General features: G+C 41.8%; 1 protein-coding gene across 1 annotated transcript in view; it reads right to left on the bottom strand.

Annotated features, from left to right (window-relative positions):
- Window positions 1–14,175, bottom strand: part of LOC148021322 (uncharacterized) — a 51,860-nt gene extending 37,685 nt beyond the window's left edge. The window contains exons 1-12 of the mRNA XM_087699194.1: window positions 13,834–14,175; window positions 13,671–13,748; window positions 13,169–13,266; window positions 12,977–13,077; window positions 7,497–7,575; window positions 7,280–7,340; window positions 7,058–7,104; window positions 6,867–6,959; window positions 4,711–4,801; window positions 4,134–4,182; window positions 3,878–3,994; window positions 3,587–3,734 (exon numbers count right to left, since the gene is read on the bottom strand). Coding sequence (XP_087555320.1) covers window positions 3,587–3,734; window positions 3,878–3,994; window positions 4,134–4,182; window positions 4,711–4,801; window positions 6,867–6,959; window positions 7,058–7,104; window positions 7,280–7,340; window positions 7,497–7,575; window positions 12,977–13,077; window positions 13,169–13,266; window positions 13,671–13,746 — 960 coding nt within the window. The 5' untranslated portion in view covers window positions 13,747–13,748; window positions 13,834–14,175. The remainder of the gene's footprint in view (window positions 1–3,586; window positions 3,735–3,877; window positions 3,995–4,133; window positions 4,183–4,710; window positions 4,802–6,866; window positions 6,960–7,057; window positions 7,105–7,279; window positions 7,341–7,496; window positions 7,576–12,976; window positions 13,078–13,168; window positions 13,267–13,670; window positions 13,749–13,833) is intronic.
- Between the last annotated feature and the right edge of the window lie 6,602 nt (window positions 14,176–20,777).

The raw sequence follows: 20,777 nt of genomic DNA, 5'->3' as shown, positions 1-20,777 counted from the left end.
AAAGAAGCGTAAATGCCCATACTTTAGGAAGAGCTCATCCCGAGGAGAAGTGTTGGAAGAGATATCCTCACCTCATCTGGGAATGAAGGATGGCACTAAATCATCTAAGCCTTCCTCTTACTCTACTCCAATTGTTATCCATAAGCATGTGTTCCTTCATATCCATGAGATGGAAGAGTCTTCTTCAACACCTATCTCATGAAACTAGCCTTCCTTTCATGGATGGGTGGTAAATCCCTGATTATAACTTAATTACAATAGCAAACAATAAATGCAAATCTGAAAATACAAATTTACCTACTGATCTTGGACAATGCACACCTGATTGGCCCCAAAATTGGCGTCCCTTTCAGTATTCTTTAGCTTAATTGAAAAAGAAGTTGATTTACAATGGGATTCTCCCGATCCCCTTCGCAATCCAAACTCCCCTTGCTATCCAAAGTGACCAGCAAGTCTTCAATCTGGTTTGCCCTTTGATTCTGGCACTTGATTGACCTTCACCCACTTCATAGACGATGGAAATGCCACAAATTCAATGGCTGGCTAGTCCTCCACCTGAATTTAGCTGAAATTCACCTTCAGCCCTGAAAAATCCAAGTCTTGGAGCTTCCAATTTCTAGAACGCTTCTCGAGGCTGCTGCTAAACCCTAATTTTTTATATAAATTAGGATTTACAGCAAAGAAATTTGCCATTTCTCGGCCTCCAAGGATCCAAATGTTGAGATCTTCGGAGCAAGGCTATGAAATGGCTGAGAGATGAGAGAGAAAGCTGTAGAGAGAAAATTCAAAGCTTTGTCGCGAAGAATGACTAAAAATCAATCAAATGCAGCTGCTGCCCTGCCACAACAACGTTAAATGCTGTCGTCTATAGCTGAGACATCCAAATCAGCTATCACCTTATACCTAGATGCAATCGCCCAGCTATGGAGGGTCCGAATCTGCAATCGCCTCCTCAAAACTCACTTGTCGCTGGCTACAATGGCTGAAAATAGGCTGGCCATGGCTCCTCACAGCTCTACCACAATTGCTACAGCAAGAATGATCTCGTTTTTCTTCTTCTTCAGCCTTTTGGCGGCGCTTTGAGTCATATGAATCCTCGAGGAGATTCATTACAAGATCTTCGTCCATTAAGGATACAATCACTGTTGGTGACATCTTATCAGTGCCTATTAGTAGTGTTGGCAATTTTTTGTTATTACTAGACATTTCAACAAGCTCAATTTCTACAGTCCTATATGTTTCAAACTTGGGCTTTCCACTCCTCTTTGTTCACGGCCTTACTAGACTCAGTACCTAGGTTCTCTTCACTGAGCAGGCCGTTTTTACTGAGGATTCTTGTAGAGGAGCCATTTTAGCGACAAGTTGACAGGAGAGAGGACTACACAAGCCCCATTCCCCTTCCCTTGTGCAAAGTCCTCCAAGGTAGTTATCTATTGTTGCACCCATTCTCAATTGTGCACCATCTACCCCACAGGTTCCATCCCATCCTCCACCATCTCCTCTCACGGTTCCCTCGTACCTCCCATCCCTTTCAAAGGGGGACAATATCGACGATGCAACTATGGATTCCTTGGTCCCTTGTGTATCAAAGGGGGATTTCCAGGATCATGAAAAGCTTCTTCATCAATGGACTTCATCAACTTTGGCACTTCTTCTGCCACCCTTGGATTTAGAAGTCATGTTTGTCATACACTGTCAACACCTGCCTCTTGTCAAAAAGAATAGGTATGCTCTGATATCATATCAAAATAAGTGATAGTGCAGAGAGACAGTAGGGTTTACGAGAAGTAACACAAAGTGTGTACGGCAAACACTGAGAGAGAAGAGAAACTCAAAAACACAAGAACATTGTGATAGTGCACTAAATCATGCTATGAGAAGAAAAGCAAACACAGTGGAGCCAAAGCTCAAAAGATAATTGTATTGTCCTATCTAAATCAGATGGCAACACCTATGGGAAATCTACACAGTGAAGGGAGCAAAGCACATTCCTCCAAGCACTGGGCTATCAAAGTAATCACTGGAAGGTGAAGGAAAGTTGTCAAGGGAGTGGACCGCACTTCTGTGATGCCATCAAAGATGTGGAAGATGATCACCAACTCTCGAGGAAGCAAACCGCAATCCTCTGATGCCGAGGAGTGACCTAGGCAACAAAACACAAATCCCAGAGTGTCACAGATGTCAAACGTAGGGAGAGCAGTCCACATGCTGATGCCAAGTGGATAATAATGACACTAAATGATGGAAGATGAGCCGAGCTCCTGTAAAAATGCAGGTCCTAGCAACTCTATGATAGACAAGTAACACCATGTGATGGAGAAGCTAAGCTACAAAAACACATATCCCAGCAACCCTTGTGATAGACGAGTGATGAAATCATTGACACTCGGTGATGTAGACTGTCAGCCGATGCCAAGCTAGAGATGATGATGCCAGGCAAGGAGAAGATCTCCACACTAGAAAACGTAGGTAAAGGTGGAGCCTGATGGAAAAGGCTGTTGATGCCAAGTAGATAATGGTGACATCAGGTGAAAGATGCTCCAAACGTAAGGCTTGATAATGGAATAAGGTGCTTGAAGCATAGAAGAGGAAGGGTGAAGGCAGCCAGGAGCCACGAAACACAATGTCCTCTTGAAGGGGTGTGAGAGCAGTGAAAGGGGCTGGTGAGAGAAGGGAAGGGTTTCTGATGACAGAGGAAGAGGGGTGAAGAATGATTGAAGAGTGGTGTGGGGTGGTAGAAGTAAAGAATGAATGGAGTGACTGCCTATTTATAGGCATAAGCTATCTAGGGTGGTGCACCACTGTGTGGGCACCCACTGAAAAAGTGGTGCACCGCTGTGTGGGCACCCACTAAAAAAGTGGCCAAAAAGTGGACACCAGCCCTTTTTGGGGCTGTCAATACAGAACCCTGAATGAAGTGTGTGAACTGAAGAATGGGTTTCTCAACACCTGTGAGCCTCAATTTGAGTCAAATGAGCACATTAGACTGGCTGAGTTATTTTCCAGCCCACTATATTTCTTTTTCAGTGGTTAGAGGCTGCATTTACACTCCCTAGATTGAGCGACCAGCATTTCCTGATTGTGACAGCATTTTTAAGATTATTTTATTGATGTTGTCAGGTTGGCCAGCATTTATGGCACTCCTTAGGCTGTAATTGGCCAGTTTCCAGCATTTATGGCCTGGCTGATCATTCATTCAATCATTCACAGGTTTTCCTTTGCAAGTTTCAGCACAGTCTGACATACAAGTACTCTTCTCCGTCTTTTGGTGCTGCCTCCATCATCAACCTGATCCGGTGCCATCACTGACACCTTGGGCTGCGTGCAGGGACTGATCAGTCCTCATTGTATTCAGCTTTCTTTCAGAGTTCAGTGCAGATTTTCCCCTTCCATTCTCTTCTTTCATTGCAGTCTTTCTCTTCCCTTCTCTCTCCATGTTCCTGTTTCCTCTTGTGTTGTGCACTCTCACGACACCACCAAAGTCCTACTCCTTTACTCAAGCTGTTACAACTTTGCATAATCCATGAAGAATACATGCATACACTTAAAGATGTCGATCATTTCTTGTGAGGAGAGTATTGGAAACCTTAGCAGAGGAGTGCACTTTTGCAGATGGATGCACATATACATCTCCAACAAATGTTGCAGTTCTTGAGCCATCACTCTTCGCCAAAAGTTCAGGTGCAGTTTGCCGATATTGTGCAAGGTACAAAGATGAGCACCTTAAAGACATCCTGAAGGAGTTATACGCATTAGTACCCTGAACATTATTATTGTCAATGAAAACGAAATTTCTCCTGATACACAAAGGTATTACCAGAGACCAGTCAAGAAAATTAAGGAGTAGAGACAACACACAAAGAGACATGTCAGTTACCCAGGTGTTTTGATTTGCTCCCAGAAATCCCTTGTCTCGAAAGTGAAAAGCTTCTTCTTGCCTGCTAGAGGAGTAAGAATATCCTGATCCAGCCTCACAAAATCAGTTTGGACTGACCTGTAAAATACATGGCATTGGTAATAGATTAACAGGCGAACTCCCTGGAGTTTTTTGCAGCTAAATAATTTTTTAACACAGTTAGATAGAATGTTCACAGCAAAGGCTTACAAGTCTACAAAAACAAGGTTTAACTTACTTGGTGGTTAGTTGAAGTGCTTCAAAGCTGGAGACTCGCCGATGTATTGCTGACAACAGTTTTACAGAAACTGATGAGAATCTAGAACACGTGATTACAGGAAATACCCAACAACTTGCTTTAACTTGTGCATAGAAACAGATTAAGACTTTCTGGGAAATGAACAAGCTCATTAAATTTACTGCTTTCATTTTGGCTGCCTGCTAGAAATTGCAACCTAAATATGATCATGTGCACCTTCATGTACAAGGGTCCTGGATGAAAGCTATGCACCTTATTCAACGAGATCCAAAAAGACAACATACGAAATAAAAATGATTTCTTCTCTTTCATTCTCAACCAATGGCTTGAATATGTTTATCCCAACATACAGTTGACTATTCAAGAAACTAACACTAGATGTTTCATTTTAAACACCTTCTAAAAAGAATCAAGAGCAGTCTTCATTTAATGCTTATTATATGGAAGAAAGCCTGGATACTTTTAAGTTATGCACTTCAGACCTAAGCTGCTTCAGATGCAAAATTTGCTAAGGAGCATCCTCTTTATGCACAACAACAAAACCAACAAGTCATACCATGATCATTCCGACCAGATGCTACATGCTCAATTTCTGTAAATATTTCTGGGGTGAAGATATATACTCCACAATTAATCAACTCACTGACCTGCGAAATGAAGAGAGCTAGTAAAAGTCCGTTCATTAGTGAGAGAGAGAAATAATGCAGGGGGGAGGGTGAAGGACTAGGCAGGATGGATGGAGAGAGAGACAGAGGGAGGAAGAGGAGGAGACAGAAGCAGCATGGCTTTGAGGTGTTTTTAAAAAGATGTCAGTGAGTTGATTGATCAAAGAGGAACAAGATAAACAAGAAGAGAGAGATGGTATTTTGCAGAGAAATGTACAAAAACATCTTCAATAGACTATGTAATCTACAGAACCAAAAGTATTGCGTCACATATGGTGTTTCTTTCCCCAAAGCCTGAGTGAATAACCAATCAGGAGGTCTATAATGCCAAACCATGCGTGGATAACAATGAAAGAAATTGCCAGAATGTCACGCCCTAAGAAAAGAGTCTTTCCTCCTCCTCACAGTCTCCAATCCACCCTGTATCCTATATCATCTTCCTTGGAGACTATGAATAATCTCTATCCAAATCCTGGAGAGAGTCTCTATCAGTGGATATGTCCAATAGATCAATGGCATGATTACATCAAGTGGTCCAAATGTACAAGCAAAGATGCTACCTATGAATTCCCATCTATGGCAGTGCCTCTTAAGTCCACACTAACTCTGAAAAATCCAGTGTGGCAATCCTGCTCAAGAGCTGACCCAACATAGGCATGACTCCCATGTATCCTCATATCCACACACTGACCCATACAATCATCCCCCATGTAAACAGCATCCTAAAGGGTCTCCTCTACACCTCCTGTGCCCCAGGGCACTTCCATTACAGTCTCTCTATGTCTCCTGCGACTGCTCGCATCTAACACACGTGATTTGATCTCCTGTCATGACTAAGCCAAGTGCCAACTCCCAGGCTCCTATGTGATACTAACCACAGAGACAGTAAGCTCTTTCTGGTCTAAAGCCATCCTCCAAGTCCCCCCAAAGTCAGCAAGGAAAGGCTATGTGATACCCCATGCCATGCAATGCTCAGTCTCTGTTGGCATCACTCTAATCCTGCTCATTTATGTCCTCTCTATGTCCAAACATCAGCACTATCCTAATTTGTCCACCAGCCCAATTGCTTGCCTGTTATACAACTAACAGCCTGCCTGATCACCTACTCTATATGAGCACCTGCCACATCACCAGCCACCATTCCAGCTACTATGCCTTCATCTGGGCTCATGCTGGTCATAGCAATACACGTTGGGGTTGGAACATTCTCTTTATTCAGTTTGATATAGACAATTTTAACCTCATTGCTGGCTCCTTCAACAACATTGCAATGTAATACAGGCTTTTCCTGTGCAGCAGAATCTCTTATCAACCTTGGGTTATTCATGCTGTCACTCCAATAGTCAGCTTTGCAATATGGCAGAGCTCTTCATACTACATCCAGCCTCCATAATTCCATTCCCAGTGATTGTAAATCAGCCCTGCAACCTCAGAACCAGATTTAGATCCCAATTCCTAGGCTGCTCTGCTCTTTGCAGCATGGCCCAGCCCCTGCCTTCGGTGGGCCCTGCCTTGAGCAATCTACTTTCCTCCATCCATAGAGTGTACAGGCTCTTTCTGGATATCCATTTGTACAATTTTTAATCCAGATTCCAATTTATAATTATCTTTTCTGCGTTTCAGTAGACTCCATTTGTTGTTTCTTCAGATTTGGTTAAGAGTTGCATTTGGAATCCCTTTTTTTCCCGCTCTCTTTCTCTCTTCTCTTCTCTGTTTTCATCCACACAGAGATGATACTTCAAACGAGAATTACAGAGGAACCGTAAGAGCAGATGGTTGCCCTTAACACCAAGTTGGAGCATCAAAATCCAAAGCTGGAGAAGCAGGTCTTGCAAACTTTAGTGCATTCAGCCTCATCAGATAGAAGTAATGTTCACAAGTCAACATGGAAAAATTTGGAATAAAATACAAAGTTGTTTCCTTTTGACAAGCTCCATACAACCTAACTTTCTTAACACAAAGATTGAACTAACTATTGTTTTTCCTCAAAGCCCAAGAAAGGAGGGGGAAGCGGGCTAAGATTTTGTGTAACATAAGCTGTGCTTACAAATGTCTCAGGCTTCTCTGCATAGTGTAACAGTTCCCCTGATTCTGGATCAGCCACAAGTTCCCCAAATTGACTTGCTGATTCAGCTGAAACCTGTAAATTTCAATAAATAGATATTATCGATAGCAACACTAATCATAGATTGATGCACGTCTTAAATTCAGACTCAATCCAGCGTTTGATAGAATTACCTTTTTAACAAGGAGTGTGCCCATTCCACCATATTTCACGTGTGCAGCTGTAACAGTATAATAGAATGAACATCACCACACAGCCAACATACAGATGGACAGAACTGTTTAGGCAGAATGGTGAAACTGTTTCCATAAGCAAACATAAAACTCAAGCTACTCTTTCAACGATTAGGTATGGAATCCTTGATAAAATAGATGACATGAAATTTAGTTCCTTACATAGCATGTCAGATAGAGGAAAACTGCAGCAGACATCACAATTCATTACAAAGATGTTGCTCTGGATGGAGAAAACAGAATAAACAAAGTCAGTTTAAAAGAGTTGATAACAAATTGCAACTCGATCTGTGAACTATGTCATTAGCCTAGCTTGACGATAGCCACACAAGCATCGACTGCAAGCTTCAAGCAATGTACAATGTCCAATCCATCTTACTGGCTCATCCTCCATTAGCAAATCCTTGAAATTAAATAATCCACCAGCAGAACCGTGTGGCTTATCTTCTCGTAGATACCTGGAGAAGGTACAGGGATGATCTTTGAGAGAATGACCAACAAAACAAGTCATGGTACTCAGCATGAGATTCTCACAATTTAGCATGGTCAGCAGTTAATAGTGCAAAGGTATCAACTAAAGCTTGTGTCAAAAGATCATGTATATGCAGACACGCTCATCTTTTGTCAAGCCAATTTTCATTCATTGCTTCTATATGTCACACACCAAACAAGCCCTCATTTTCTATTCCGATGCCATCGTTTTACTTTTCTGACAAATATGGGGTAGCGCTCACTGTGAGTGGCAATAAACTAATGATCCACAGTAATAAAGTGACGAGTTAAATAGAAAACAGCTTAAGAGACTGATAGAGACATCTGCAGAGTATCAAACACCTATTTATGGAGGTTAGATAAATATGCTGCCTATGTATCATCTCCCCCTGGAACTTTATTTCATTTCTAGCAGTATGGAGAGTCAATACAGCCCAAGACCTTATACAGTCTCTACTTCATTGAAATAGGCAACTTGTTCCCTTGATCCAATTTCTTAGTTCCTAGTGCAACTTCCAAAACTTCTCTCAAATGCTCTTTGTAGGTCCATATTATTTTCAGTGAAGTTATCGTGACATGCTCAACAGAGAATATGATAAGATCCTCAGTAAAGGGCAGCCCCTCTTACAATCAAGACACTGCATTGTAACAACAGGAGTCAGGATTACAACTGTAGTCTGTATGTACCGCAGGGTGAACTCTTGAAGATAGGTATGGCTCTTCATCTAAAATCACATTCTTTTGCCAACAAAAAGATTGCAACAAACTATACTGGTCTGCAGATTCTTATTAATGTGCCAAACTGGTCAATCAGACGAATGACCAATGGCCTAAAATAGGCTACATTGTTCCCAAGTAAAGACGTTCTCCAATCTAAGGCTCACTTGCTCAATCTGTTCATGAACAAGAACATGCTTCATCCTGAAATAGAAGACCATGTCCCCGTTAGCAGACATATGTGTCTTTATGGTCATCTCTTGCCTATGAGCCTCGGTCTGAGTCAGATGATGACATTAGGAGCTCTGACAATGTATTTGTCTTCAATTCATTTATCTGCCCCAGTTCAGGTGGAGGCTCTTCTTGATTTTGTCTCCAAGCACTTAGTTTTCCTTTGTTCCAAGCAGGCATTTATTGCAATGTGGCTAGTGAAAAGTTTATACAGAGAAGGGCAGAAAGAAAAGCACTACAAACTTTCTCTTTTTTTTTCATGCTTTTCTTTCCAAAAAGGGTGAAGTTGATTTGATTTTTGCTTTGTTAGTCATGCACCCTCCAAAAGCTAGTTATTCACCCTTCTTTTATTTATCCAAAGCATGTTCTCATCTATTCCTTGTGAGATTTTTTTTCTTTTCCCACTCTTTTTTACTTATTTCACCAATATATTATTGTACGAAAAGCATGTTCTCGTCTATTCCTTGTGAGATTCATCTAATAGGCTCCTAGTTTCAGATCAATGTGCTGTAAAATCATAGAGTGAGTAAATTTTGAGACAAACACAACTACACAAATGGTTCCACTTGGTTTTTGATGTCAAATGTCCTGTTTTCATTTTCCCATGTTTTAAATATATGAATTAAATTTTGCTATCTACATGAGTATTTAATAATTGGAAGCTAACTTCCAACCACCTTCATATCATTCTCTCCTCGTTCCCTCTTCCATGATTACAGATCCACAATTGGCTATAATGGCACCACCTGTACAACTGCCCATCCTAGCCTCTCTCCCTGCTTTCAAAAGGCTGGATGGGATAAATAAGCCCCTCTGGTTGTGCAAAGTCAAGTGCATCCTAACACTTTTGACATATGGGAGTTTGTGTCAGTCTCATCACCGACCTACTGAGGATCCCCAAGTTGGAGTGACCCAGGACTTACCAGTTTTATGGGATCGACTCAATGCCTAGAGTTTGCTCATTTTTCTTTTTGAGCTATACAAACACAAGGGTTTGGATCCGATTGGCATCCTTATATCACCTCCGAATATTCAAGCATCGGATGACCCTCGAGTTGAAGCTATGACATCTCTTCGTCGTAGTCTAAAGATTCCCCTACAATGAACGATCTCACCAATCAATACCTTTCTTGGTGTTCCAAAACAAAAATATATCTTCTTTAGGACTTATGAACCAATAACATGTTTGCATAGTCCTTTTTTCATATGCCCAAGATGAAATCCAATATGCCGGGAACAATGCTCAATAGCTGGGCAAGGAGTAGGAGAAGTGCCAAAAGCAAGAGACTAATGTAGTGAATGCAAGGAAGCCCCCTAAAGTTGTGCCGCAATCTTTGGGCTACTGCTCCTAACCTTCAAAGGTCACTTGGCAATGGCTAAATGCCTTCTTGGAGTTGGGGAAGAAGCTGGAGAAGATGGGGAGCTGATGGGTACCTCAAACAGATGAAGGAATAGCTGCTCCAATACCAATTTGAAAGGATAAGCAAGAGTGAGAGTGAGAAGAGCACAAGCACAAGCCAAAACTATGGCTATGGAGGTTTAAACTCAAGAGAGTAAGATCAGTATGTGGGAACTCCAATAGTCACAATGTGTGACCTGAATTCCCTTTATTATTCCATAGTAAAAAATAAAGAAGATGACAATAATGGGTGGCCACCACATGCAGTGTACAGGTGTGGGGGCACTAAGTACAAGATAAGTATAGACCACTAGGCACAGGCGGCCTTTAACCCCCCAACATTTTGGCAAGTTATGGCACCTTCAATAGCTCCTCACTATCATTTCTCAATTGAATCAACAGCTTGGCTCACCCATTCCCAACTAGACATCACTGGAGTGATCCATAAGAGGCCTCTTCACTCCCATTGGCCTATGTGGGCTCTCAACAGATCAGGCTTTCATCTAGAGAGGGGATCCTACTTCTTGGTTGGCATTCTTCATCAATGGACTTCATCAGCAATGACACTCTTCTTGCCACCCTTGGATCCATTCCATCTCCTTTGGTCTTCCTCCAAATCCAAGATCTGAGAGGAGGTTTTAGAACACATATATGGCTTTCTGCTCATCTCCTACCAATGAGCCTTAATCTTAGTCAAACAAGGACATTAGGAGCTCTAAACAATATCTTTGTGTAGAAAACATGCACATGGTGCTGGCAGGTTCCTAAAAGCATTACGCTCACTCTGCACTTAGCATCTTTAAAATCCACAAAGAAGTTGGAGAGTGCTCAAAAAGGTCAGGGAGAAAATCTGGAGGAAAAGTCCTAAAGAAGTTGTAGAGAGAAGTCTATAAGCATTGGGCAAAGTAAACCATCATGGATACTTTCTGCAAGACCTTTTGGTGATGCCTATGAAATTGTTGGTGGCCAAGGAGTCTCCTACTTCCTATGGCTTGTAGTGCATATCGGTCTAGCAGTCTAGAGTTGGTTGGCCAAAATGCAATAAGACGGAGTCTTCGAATGTTGTCCATTATTGCACTACTTGGAGACACCAAAGCACTACCTATGGTCATTGCAGACAGTGCAGCTAATGTGGATAGGAACCTACTGCCTATTACATCAAGTTGTATCTAGCTTGGGGTACCCCTCTTGGGGGCCTTTTATTGGCAATCAATTCGTCAGGGCTTGCACTTAAAAAAGAGACCAAGGTGCATGATATTAGCTTCATCATCAAGGTTGGCTCATGTGTTGTGGTAGGCCCGGAGGCTTTGCCTAGTCGCCAAGTATTAGAGCCTACGGTGCCACAATTAAACGTATGAGAGATCATTGGGAACCTCAAAGGGTGGCATATCTAGAGGCCATGCTACCAAATGATTTTCAACAGGAAGAGCCTTTGGTGTACAATACTCTGGCAAAGCTCTAGTCGTCTATCATCCACTCAGTGGCTATTGGGAGCAGCTACATGGTGACTCTCAACACCAATGGGAGCTTTGGCAGCACTTTATTTACACTTGGGGCAGCCATCGCCTATTTTTCACCCCATAGGACAGCCACCATCGATGGTGCTAAATCCCTCGTCTATGGCTTCTATCCCCCATCCTTCTCAAATGTCCTTGAGAGGCTTGTACATATGAGTGGGCTTTTATCTACAAACAGCTCCGACTAGATTCCTGAGCATTTGTACTTCATTGTAATTTTCTTTTGAGTAAATAACATTAGCCATACCATTTGTTGAAGAAGTGAATCCTGATTTTATCATAGCCCAACTTCAAGATGGGTTCCACGTAGAAAATGGGGAAGTTATTCCTCCTTTTATCTTATTGAAAGAGGATGATTATGTGCTCATGGTGTGGTCATCCCAACTAATAACCTCTTTGACATTCTAACCCCCTAAACAGCGATAGCAAGGATGGGATTTTTTGTGGTTTATTTACACCCTTTTTGGCAGGTTTCAACTCAACATATAAAGTATTAAACCAAAATGTGTGTGTGTGTGTGTGTGTGTGTCTCTTTTGTTGGGTCAAATTTTGGGTTTCGTGGACCATTGGACTAAAAGGACTCGTGCATTTTTGGGAGATCTGTCATTTCAAACATATGCCACTTTCAACTTTTGTTGTGGCAATCTGTATATGATAGCTGTTATGCTCATGATTTAGATATCTCCTACATAGATGTGTTTCACTACTGTTTTTTTAATCTGTTTGAATAGATTTTGCTACAAAGTTCATTTTCCCTGTGCATTTTATGGATTGATGACATAACCAATATTGGTTTCACTAAAATGTGTATGGGTGCACGTGGTGTCTATGTGTGTTCTTTGAGATCAAATTTCTTCTAGCGATTTATGATTGATCCCTATTGGATAAAAGTTAGCAAAACACTCCATGTCTGTAGTTGTTGTTTTAGATGCTCACATGAACATAAGATACTTCCACATTGACTTTGGTATTGCACAAAAGCTCAGATATTTGTGGATGGTCTTTCTTGACAATTGCAAGCTTAATACAAGATAGTAGTACATCTACTTTAATATTGCCTAGAAACTTGGATATTTTTGGATGCTCTTTCTTGACAACTGCATGCTGAATTTTCCAACTCAAAACATTTGAGAAATCCATTTGGCCATTCTCAAAGGGTATCTCAACATTCAATCTTCTTCCATTGGAACAAACATTGGGCTTTGTGGACTATTCGGACATGATTCTATGAGTACCAGCTATTTTAGTCGTATATTACTTCAAAAGCTTCGTAATGGCAATCATTATATTATTTTCATGCTGGTAATTTAGATGATTCTGCTGAATTGCTTGTACCACCACTTCTGGTTTTTTTAATAAGCTTTGCTATGAAGTCTATTCTTCTCATGAATTAATGACTTAATAAGATAATGACCGTCATTTTACAATGTGTGTGTGTGTGAGCGCATGCTCGTGTGTTTGATCTAGATGAAATTTTGGACAATTATGAAGGACATTAATCACCTTACAGGCACCTTGAGCTCATTGGAAATTGCTGAGACATACAGTGTGAATTCCCGATCCTCATAAAATCCAATTAGATAGACATGTACAAGATTTGGAATCTGTATTCAAAAACGCAATGCAAAGTTAGTTCAAAAATTTTCCATTCTGATAAGGTTGTCTTACATAACATTTCCACCAATTATTAGTCACCTTTTTGCAAGCAAGAATGGGATGATGCACCATTGGTTGACCAGCAAGAGGGAAGAGTGGCTTTGGAAGGTTCAATGAAAGTGGTCGAAATCTAGTTCCTGGTATACAAAAACTTCCGCATGTTACCAGAGGCCTTACATGACAACAGCCTACCAGTCTAGTTTTATTTTTCGTGTGGGTAAGGGAAGACTTCCAAATGCAGAAACCAGAAAAGACTAGCAAAAAGTACATGGAAAAACAGACTCCTACCATACTAAACACGTTTCGCAGCAATACAATCGGTGCCTCCTAAAAGATTTCAGGTCATATGCTTGAATTTGACTAATACACAGTCCGTGTGAATGCAACGCATGAGCATCTGTCATCTCTCTTTGAGACTAAAACAAGATGAATGAAAGATCTCAAAGATGAACGCAAACATATTGTAGATGGATTTGTCCATTCTATCAAAATCCTTGGTCTGCAAATCGATCCGTGAAGGTAATCACTCATATCATATTACCTTTGGTAGGGCCTCCGATCATGATGACAGCTACATTGTTTTCCTGGTGACCCCAATTCGTATGTCCGTTGGCCATTACTGAATTCACAAGATCGTGGACTTGTAAAACTCTGCAAACAATTCCATGATCCGAAAGCAAGCAAGGAATGGTAAAGATGCAGACCTGGGGGCAGATGGCTATGAGCTTCGAATCCCACCCAATTCAATAGAAATTTAGATTGAAAGTGAGTTGATCTTCCCAAACAGATCCCGGAGTGTTTGGCGACACTGACACAGAGAGATGCTTGCCGATCTAGCGGAGCCTTTGATCAGATCATGCTCATTGTTGTTACTGCACCTTCCTCTCGCGGGTTGAGGTATCCATAGACTTGAGCTTACAACTGTCAACCCATACACTCGCTGTGACCGACTGGCAGTCCTTTGCTGTAGTGTCCTTTGCTTCTTTCCACTTAGAAGTTAGGCCTAAGGCATATTTCATCAAGATGCCTCTTAAACCCTTTGTCCTCAACCAGAAATCCACATTGAAATTGAACATCTCTTAGGAAGATTGCCTCACTTGCCAAAGTAATTAATTTCACCATACTGTGGCTGGTGTAATTATTTTCACTTTGTTCATGAAATGCCGCATCTTTTTAAAAGCTTGCCCATGTACTCCTAATCTCTATGGGAATCCTAAACTACCACTCGATTTCTTTAAATCACCAAAACATAGGACATTCAATCAAATTTTGAACATTGCATGTCCATTCACGGTGAAATTTCCAAATGCCCTTAACATTTTGCCCATTTTCTTGGCATACTCCTTATAAACTTCACTTATAAAAATTTCATTCCGTAAGTCTTGATGAGAAAACCTATTTCCATTGATGAGGGATGGTAAAATAATGTTTTTCAATGGTATCATACATTGATACCTCATTTGTGATGAAGTTTACTGAAGGCACAAGGGTAGATCCTTAGTATAGAAAAGCACATACTATTGTAAAGTAGTTTAACTAGAAAAGTCACACTTTAAAATGTCTTTATTTTGAAATGTGACTATTATGTCGACTAGCACTATTTGAAAGGCATTACAAAGTTGCTCGTGACAGGAATGGTACCTATTAGAAAAGATCTAATCGCACCTTTCTAACACCACTAGTCCCAATATAGTAAGAATGATTTCTCAAAACTTCTACTATTTAATATCTTCCATTATTGAATCGTATTCTTATGTGTCTTGTGAGTACTTCCATAATTCCAACTAGCAAAATGCTAGCTACTTCATGGCAACTTTGCATGAAATTGCCACAAAGTGGCATTGCTAGAGAAGCAAAGTTTGCTTCCTCACTTCTTCTTCTCCCAAGCATTGAAGTTGGGGGATGTTAGGATTCTCTCCCTCCCTCCCCCCAACACACACACACACACACACACACACACACACACACACACTCTCTCTCTCTCTCTCTCTCTCTCTCTCTCTCTCTCTCTCTCTCTCTCTCTCTCTCTCTCTCTCTCTCTCTCTCTCTCTCTCTCTCTCTCTCTCTCTCTCTCTCTCTCTCTCTCTCTCTCTCTCTCTCTCTCTCTCTCTCTCTCTCTCTCTCTCTGTCTCGTGGGTGCTGGACACAGCGACTAGATGTTCTGGATGCTGCAATGCTAAAAGGTCAAGAGGCATACAATTGTGCCAATTCATATCTATCAAATGCCTTGCCATGCAACTACACTATTATATGGATGTATTTTATGCATTGTACTTAGTTATCGATATACAATATACATTTTGTATTCTGATTCATGTACTCTGAACAATGGAAGTGCATTTTCTGTGTTCTGTTTTTAGTTTTTTGTGTATGAAGTGTTCACATTTCTCTATATTGGGTCCAAATAGTTGTGGCTACTCTTTTCTGTGGTGATGTTTGTATCTGATTACGCTTAATTTGCTAGGCAGTGGCAATGCTGGTAAGAAGCACCTCTTGAAGTTTCGGACTTTCTACCTTCTTCAATGATGAGGAACCTGATATGAAGTGTAACCCTCCATGGTCTTGTCCAACCTAATCACAATTAGTTCCCTCGAGATTGGATCATTCTTTCCCGTCTTCTTAGCCAATCGCTCCCTCTACTCCACTCAAATCACAGGGGAAGTATTTCTCTTCCATGAAAACTATTGTGGTCCTACCCATCCCACCTCAAGGCATTCTGGTTACCATTTGGATGGTGGCTTAGCCACACCTGCCCATCTTGTTTTCCTAACATTCAATAGGTCTTCTTTGAAAGATTTGGATGCCTTCGTCTAGCAGTTCAAGGTGACCTATGTGGTTAATTTTCCTATGGTGGTGGATGACGCCCATAAGGTAGTGTTTGAATTGACCCCTGTGGAAGAAGGCTACAACATGGTTGCACAAGAGCAAGGTTGGGCTATTTGGGCTTTGGCTTAAGTAACCTTTGCACATCGATTCGTAGGATCTGACCAATGCCTAAAAGCTAGAATGGTTGTGTCGGCTCAACAAGGTGATTCTATTGTGCAGGCTTATGTTGCCTAATTCAAGGTTGTGAAGTAGCATATTGTGCAAGCATGGCAAGTAAATGGGGAGATGCTTCATGGTACGTATGTCCGTGGTCTGAATTGAGAGCTTTAAAGGCCTTGGCCACAAAAGATCTGGTTGTTAATAATTTGGCTAATTTTCATCAATGGGCTCTTAGGGTTGCCATGGTCCTAGGGCAAGATAAGAAAGGAAAAAGCAAGAAGACCACCAAGTCCACAACCAAAAATCATGGTTCAAAGTCTAGCAACTTAGATTTGGAGGTGAACATAGAGGAAGATAGTAGTAGTGATGATGAGGGCTCTGAGGAGGCCAAGATGAAGGACCAAAGGCTGCAAATCCTTGGAGCATGCTTGCAAATCTAACACGAGAATCCTTTGGTGCACCAAATGCAATAATCCAAGCTTTGTAGCTACTGCCAAATGGTATTTAAATCAATAGTGTTGTAGTATTTGTAAAACTGCTACTCACAACACTAAGGTGGCCCATATTGGAGGACGGTAAGGAATGAGAAGGAACCTGCCTCTGCCAACTAGAATACTCCTAGACCATTGACAACATCCACACCACTTGTACCTTACACCCAATAGGATTATCTGGCTTTTGACATGGGTAGAGGAGGCCCAGGATAGGGTCAAGGCAAAAGGGGAAATGGTGGTCCCTACCCCTCAAAGAAATAATGTTTCTTCTATATGTAAGAAGGCCGTTGTAGGGCAAAAGGCTTGCATGCACATGCATATGATGCATTGAAGTAGTGCAGTGCAGACAAGGCCCCAATGTCATCCATTTCAAAAGTGAAGGTTGAAGAAATCCCAAAACTAAAAGCCAATGTGGTGAATCGAACTAGTAAAAAGATAAAGGCAATGCTAAATAAGCAATCCGGCATTTCCTATGCCAATCAGAAGTAACTCAACATCAAGTAGTAGGATGTTGAACCGACTGCGATGGGAGATCCGCAATAGCTTGTGGTTCCCTTACATATTTTTCATAGGTGGAAGGCACTATGTCTCAATAGGAGATGACCCCTACTCCGATTGGGAGATCCGCAATAGCTTGTGGTTCCCTTACATATTTTTCATAGGTGGAAGGAACTATGTCTCAATAGGAGATGACCCCTACTCCGATTACTAGTCTGGAGCCTCAAGCAATGGATGGGATTTCATAATATTCTATAACCATCCCATTGGGTCATTTATTAGATCTAGTCCCGACATTCAAGGACCATTTGTTGCAAATGATTCAACGTGATCGAGTGGTCTGACTAGTTCAAGAGGTGGCAATCATGATTATAGTAGTCGTGAAGGAGAAAGTACAAAAGGTGCAATTTGGATCTCAAACCGATGTCAAGAAAAAGTCCTCAATGATGTACTACTAGATAGTTGTTGAGGCAAACGCACCAATAGTCGGGACTTTGGACGGACTTCTATTCTTTCAAAAGCTGCAACTCACGTTGGCGACAATCTCTCACCTTGTCTCTCACGCTCCGCTCTAACTAACCAAGCATTCTCCTCTCCAACCCAAGGAAGCAAGAACACAAGACTAGCTCGAGTTGTAGTGAACTCACCTAACTTACCTTTCAAAGGCTCGAAGATAGTTCCACGACCACGATCAACACGATCCGATGTCGTCACTCCTTCGCATACACCACCAAGCACACCAACGAGTCGAAGAGCTAGTAGAGACGACGAGAAAAGCAAGAAGACGACGAAGAGCTTCACCTTCCCTCAGTCCCTCGCTCAACACACCTCTCACTCTCTCCCTCTCAGTCACTCTCAACACAATGGAAGCAAGATGATAGAATAGAAAGATTGAATGGTTGCACTGACAGAGCTTCCGCAGCATGAATGTGCCAAAGGGTGAATACAACTGAGACCTCCCACCCTTATATAGACATAGAATTAGGGTTAGGGTTAGGGTTTGCGTCCCTTTTGCATTTAGGGTTAGGGTTAGGGTTTGCGCCCCTTTTGCGTTTAGGGTTTCCACAACTGTGAATTAGGGTTTGCACCCTCTTTGGGCATCTTACCCACATAGTGGGCTTTAGGCCGGTCAATCCTTGAAACATGCTTGAACCTTAGCCTAAATAGACCAAGCCTACACTATTCTAATCACAATTACATGTGCGCAACCCACGCAACACATGCGGGTGCGACAAATACAACTACGGGTGATAAATACAATGTGCACGGGAGTGAGCCCGGCTCTCACAAAATAATACAAACATGATAGTCTGATGATGTCCATGAGTAAAAAGTAATACACAAGTGCCCAAAGTAATACAATGAAGCTCCACAAAATAGTAATCCACCAAAAAATAGTATCCAGCACTTGCGCTTTCTGCAGCCTTCTCAAAATACCGTTAACATTATTTCCCCCCTAGACGAGTGCCAGTCCCATGGCACTCACATCATAGGTAGCATGCTGTAGCTTGCACCGAAGACGCAGAATGCTGGGAACGGTCCTGATCAAGTAGTAGTCCTAATGGAGAAGAAATGGATGTGGCTGATGAAGAACGGTGGTTGTTGAAGATGAGGATGTTGCCTGCTGCGGGTGGTACAAATGATGTTGCTCAAATTGTGGTAGATGGTGAGACTGATGGTGTTGCTGGTGACAAATCCTGTAAAAGTTGGCTATGCTGAAGATACACTTGATTGTTGATCCTTCTGATGAATAGAACTTGAATGGTCATTGGAAAATGGAATAGAGGTCGTAGAAGATGGGAGATGCAATGTTGATGTAGAAATGATGCGCATGATTCTCCACAACTCGAATACCTGCAAAGTAAAACCTCACATGCAGTCATTCCCTAAGGGAAAAGTGCTAGTCTTCTAATCGTGCACACGACATATGATGATGTTGGTTTGGGAGATGGGTCGAACTCCAGGCAAGCCTGAAGTGTTGTCCCACACTTGAGGACCCAAAACCGTGAATAGGTTATGGTGCAAATACTATAGTGAGTGCACGTGCATACATAGTCTAATACATAGGTAGAAGACTTCTCCATGGGTGCTTCTGTTGATGATGATGCTCGATGATGAGGAAGCAAGGGAGCTTGATCTAATGAAGATGGAAAGAATGGTAGGTATTGAGAAAAAAAGGGTTGTTGTTGAAGATGCAAGGGAGACACCTAAGTGGGATAGATAAAGGAATTCTTGAAGTGCATGGTTCTCCACTGGATCAACCACATGTGCTAGGTGACCTGAGGTGATGTGGTGTTACTGAGATAAATGAAGTAGAAATGAAAAGTGCACGTGACTCAGGGAGACATGTCTAACCTAGGCGAGCCGAGACTCCCTAGGAATGTCCTGACCTTGATGTGCCCTAAGCAAATGTGTGGGGAAATGGAAAAAGAGCTAGGGGGTTAGAGACGGAGCCAGCCGACCAAAGCCACTAGACGCATCCAACTTGAGGACCCCTAGGTGCAGTGCAGTGCATGTGAGTGCATATATATATACATATATATATATATATATACATATATATATATATATATATACATATATATATATATATATATATATATATTTATTTATTTATTTATTTATTTATTTTTCTTTTTTTTTCTTTTTTGCTTTTTTTTTTCCCATCATGTGATGCACAAGGGAGTCACTCCTCAGGAAGTGGCTGCAAGGTAAGTGAAAGACACCCTTTGCTCAAAAGATATGGCTTAAGAAAGGTTTGGAGATAAATGGGTGATTCTGGATAAAAAGGATGGGTACACCGAGCAAATCTGCTATCCACCATATCCTCAAGCAAGGCTACGCAGTAAGAGGGGAATAATACAGCTCGAAGAAGAAGTCTTGCCATGGCAATGCGGTCAATCCCTGTGTTGATGTCGAAGAATAAGGGTGGCAGGCCATCCTCATAGGGAGTCGGTGGCTGCTGTAAGAGCTTGACTATGAGGCGGAGATAATTGCAAGTGACTATGAAGGCAGGATCGGGGCAATTTGAGTAGAGTTTAAGGAAACTGTCAAAAGAGGGTAGCAGATCACGCAACTGGAAGTGATAGATATCACTCTCATGCGGAGCATTGATATTGGGAATTTTGGGAAAGTTATGCCTGCCATGCTTCTCAGCATCATAGTTTCTGCCATACCTTCTCAGATAGGGGCAATGGAGTACATCTGTCTTCCGAGTTGAGTAGCAAAAGGCGGAATGGGCCATTTCATCCGCTTCAAGGATAGGATATCGCCATTCTAGTTGAAGCTTCCACACCTCTCATGGCTTCTCGGTGAGATACTCCCTCTTGTTCTTCTCCTTGGGAATCTTACAAGCTCCTTTCAAAGCCGACCTATCCTGTTTCTTCAACCACTTCTTAGCAATCTTCTCTCCCACTTTAATAAGCTTTTGCACTGTACTGACTGGTAAGGGTGTTCTGAATTTGGCATCTCCATAGACATTGAAATAAAAAATGATGGTCTCCTCCCTCGTCTGCTTCTCATGATAGGTCTTAATGGGCTCATCTAGATCCTCTCTCTGTGCCTCGATGCCTTGCATGTCAATGGAATACTCTAGCACATCCTGAGGGGTAGCCCTAAGAACTTGAACCATCTTATCAAAGCGCTCTTGGACCTCAAGTTCCTTGTCCGAC

The sequence above is a fragment of the Lygodium microphyllum genome, chromosome 18 (assembly GCF_053477565.2).
Source record: "Lygodium microphyllum isolate KBCC chromosome 18, Lygodium_microphyllum_v1.1.10, whole genome shotgun sequence".
NCBI lineage: Eukaryota > Viridiplantae > Streptophyta > Polypodiopsida > Schizaeales > Lygodiaceae > Lygodium > Lygodium microphyllum.
The sequence above is the reverse complement of the archived record's forward strand: the minus strand, read 5'-3'. Positions and strand labels throughout refer to the sequence as shown.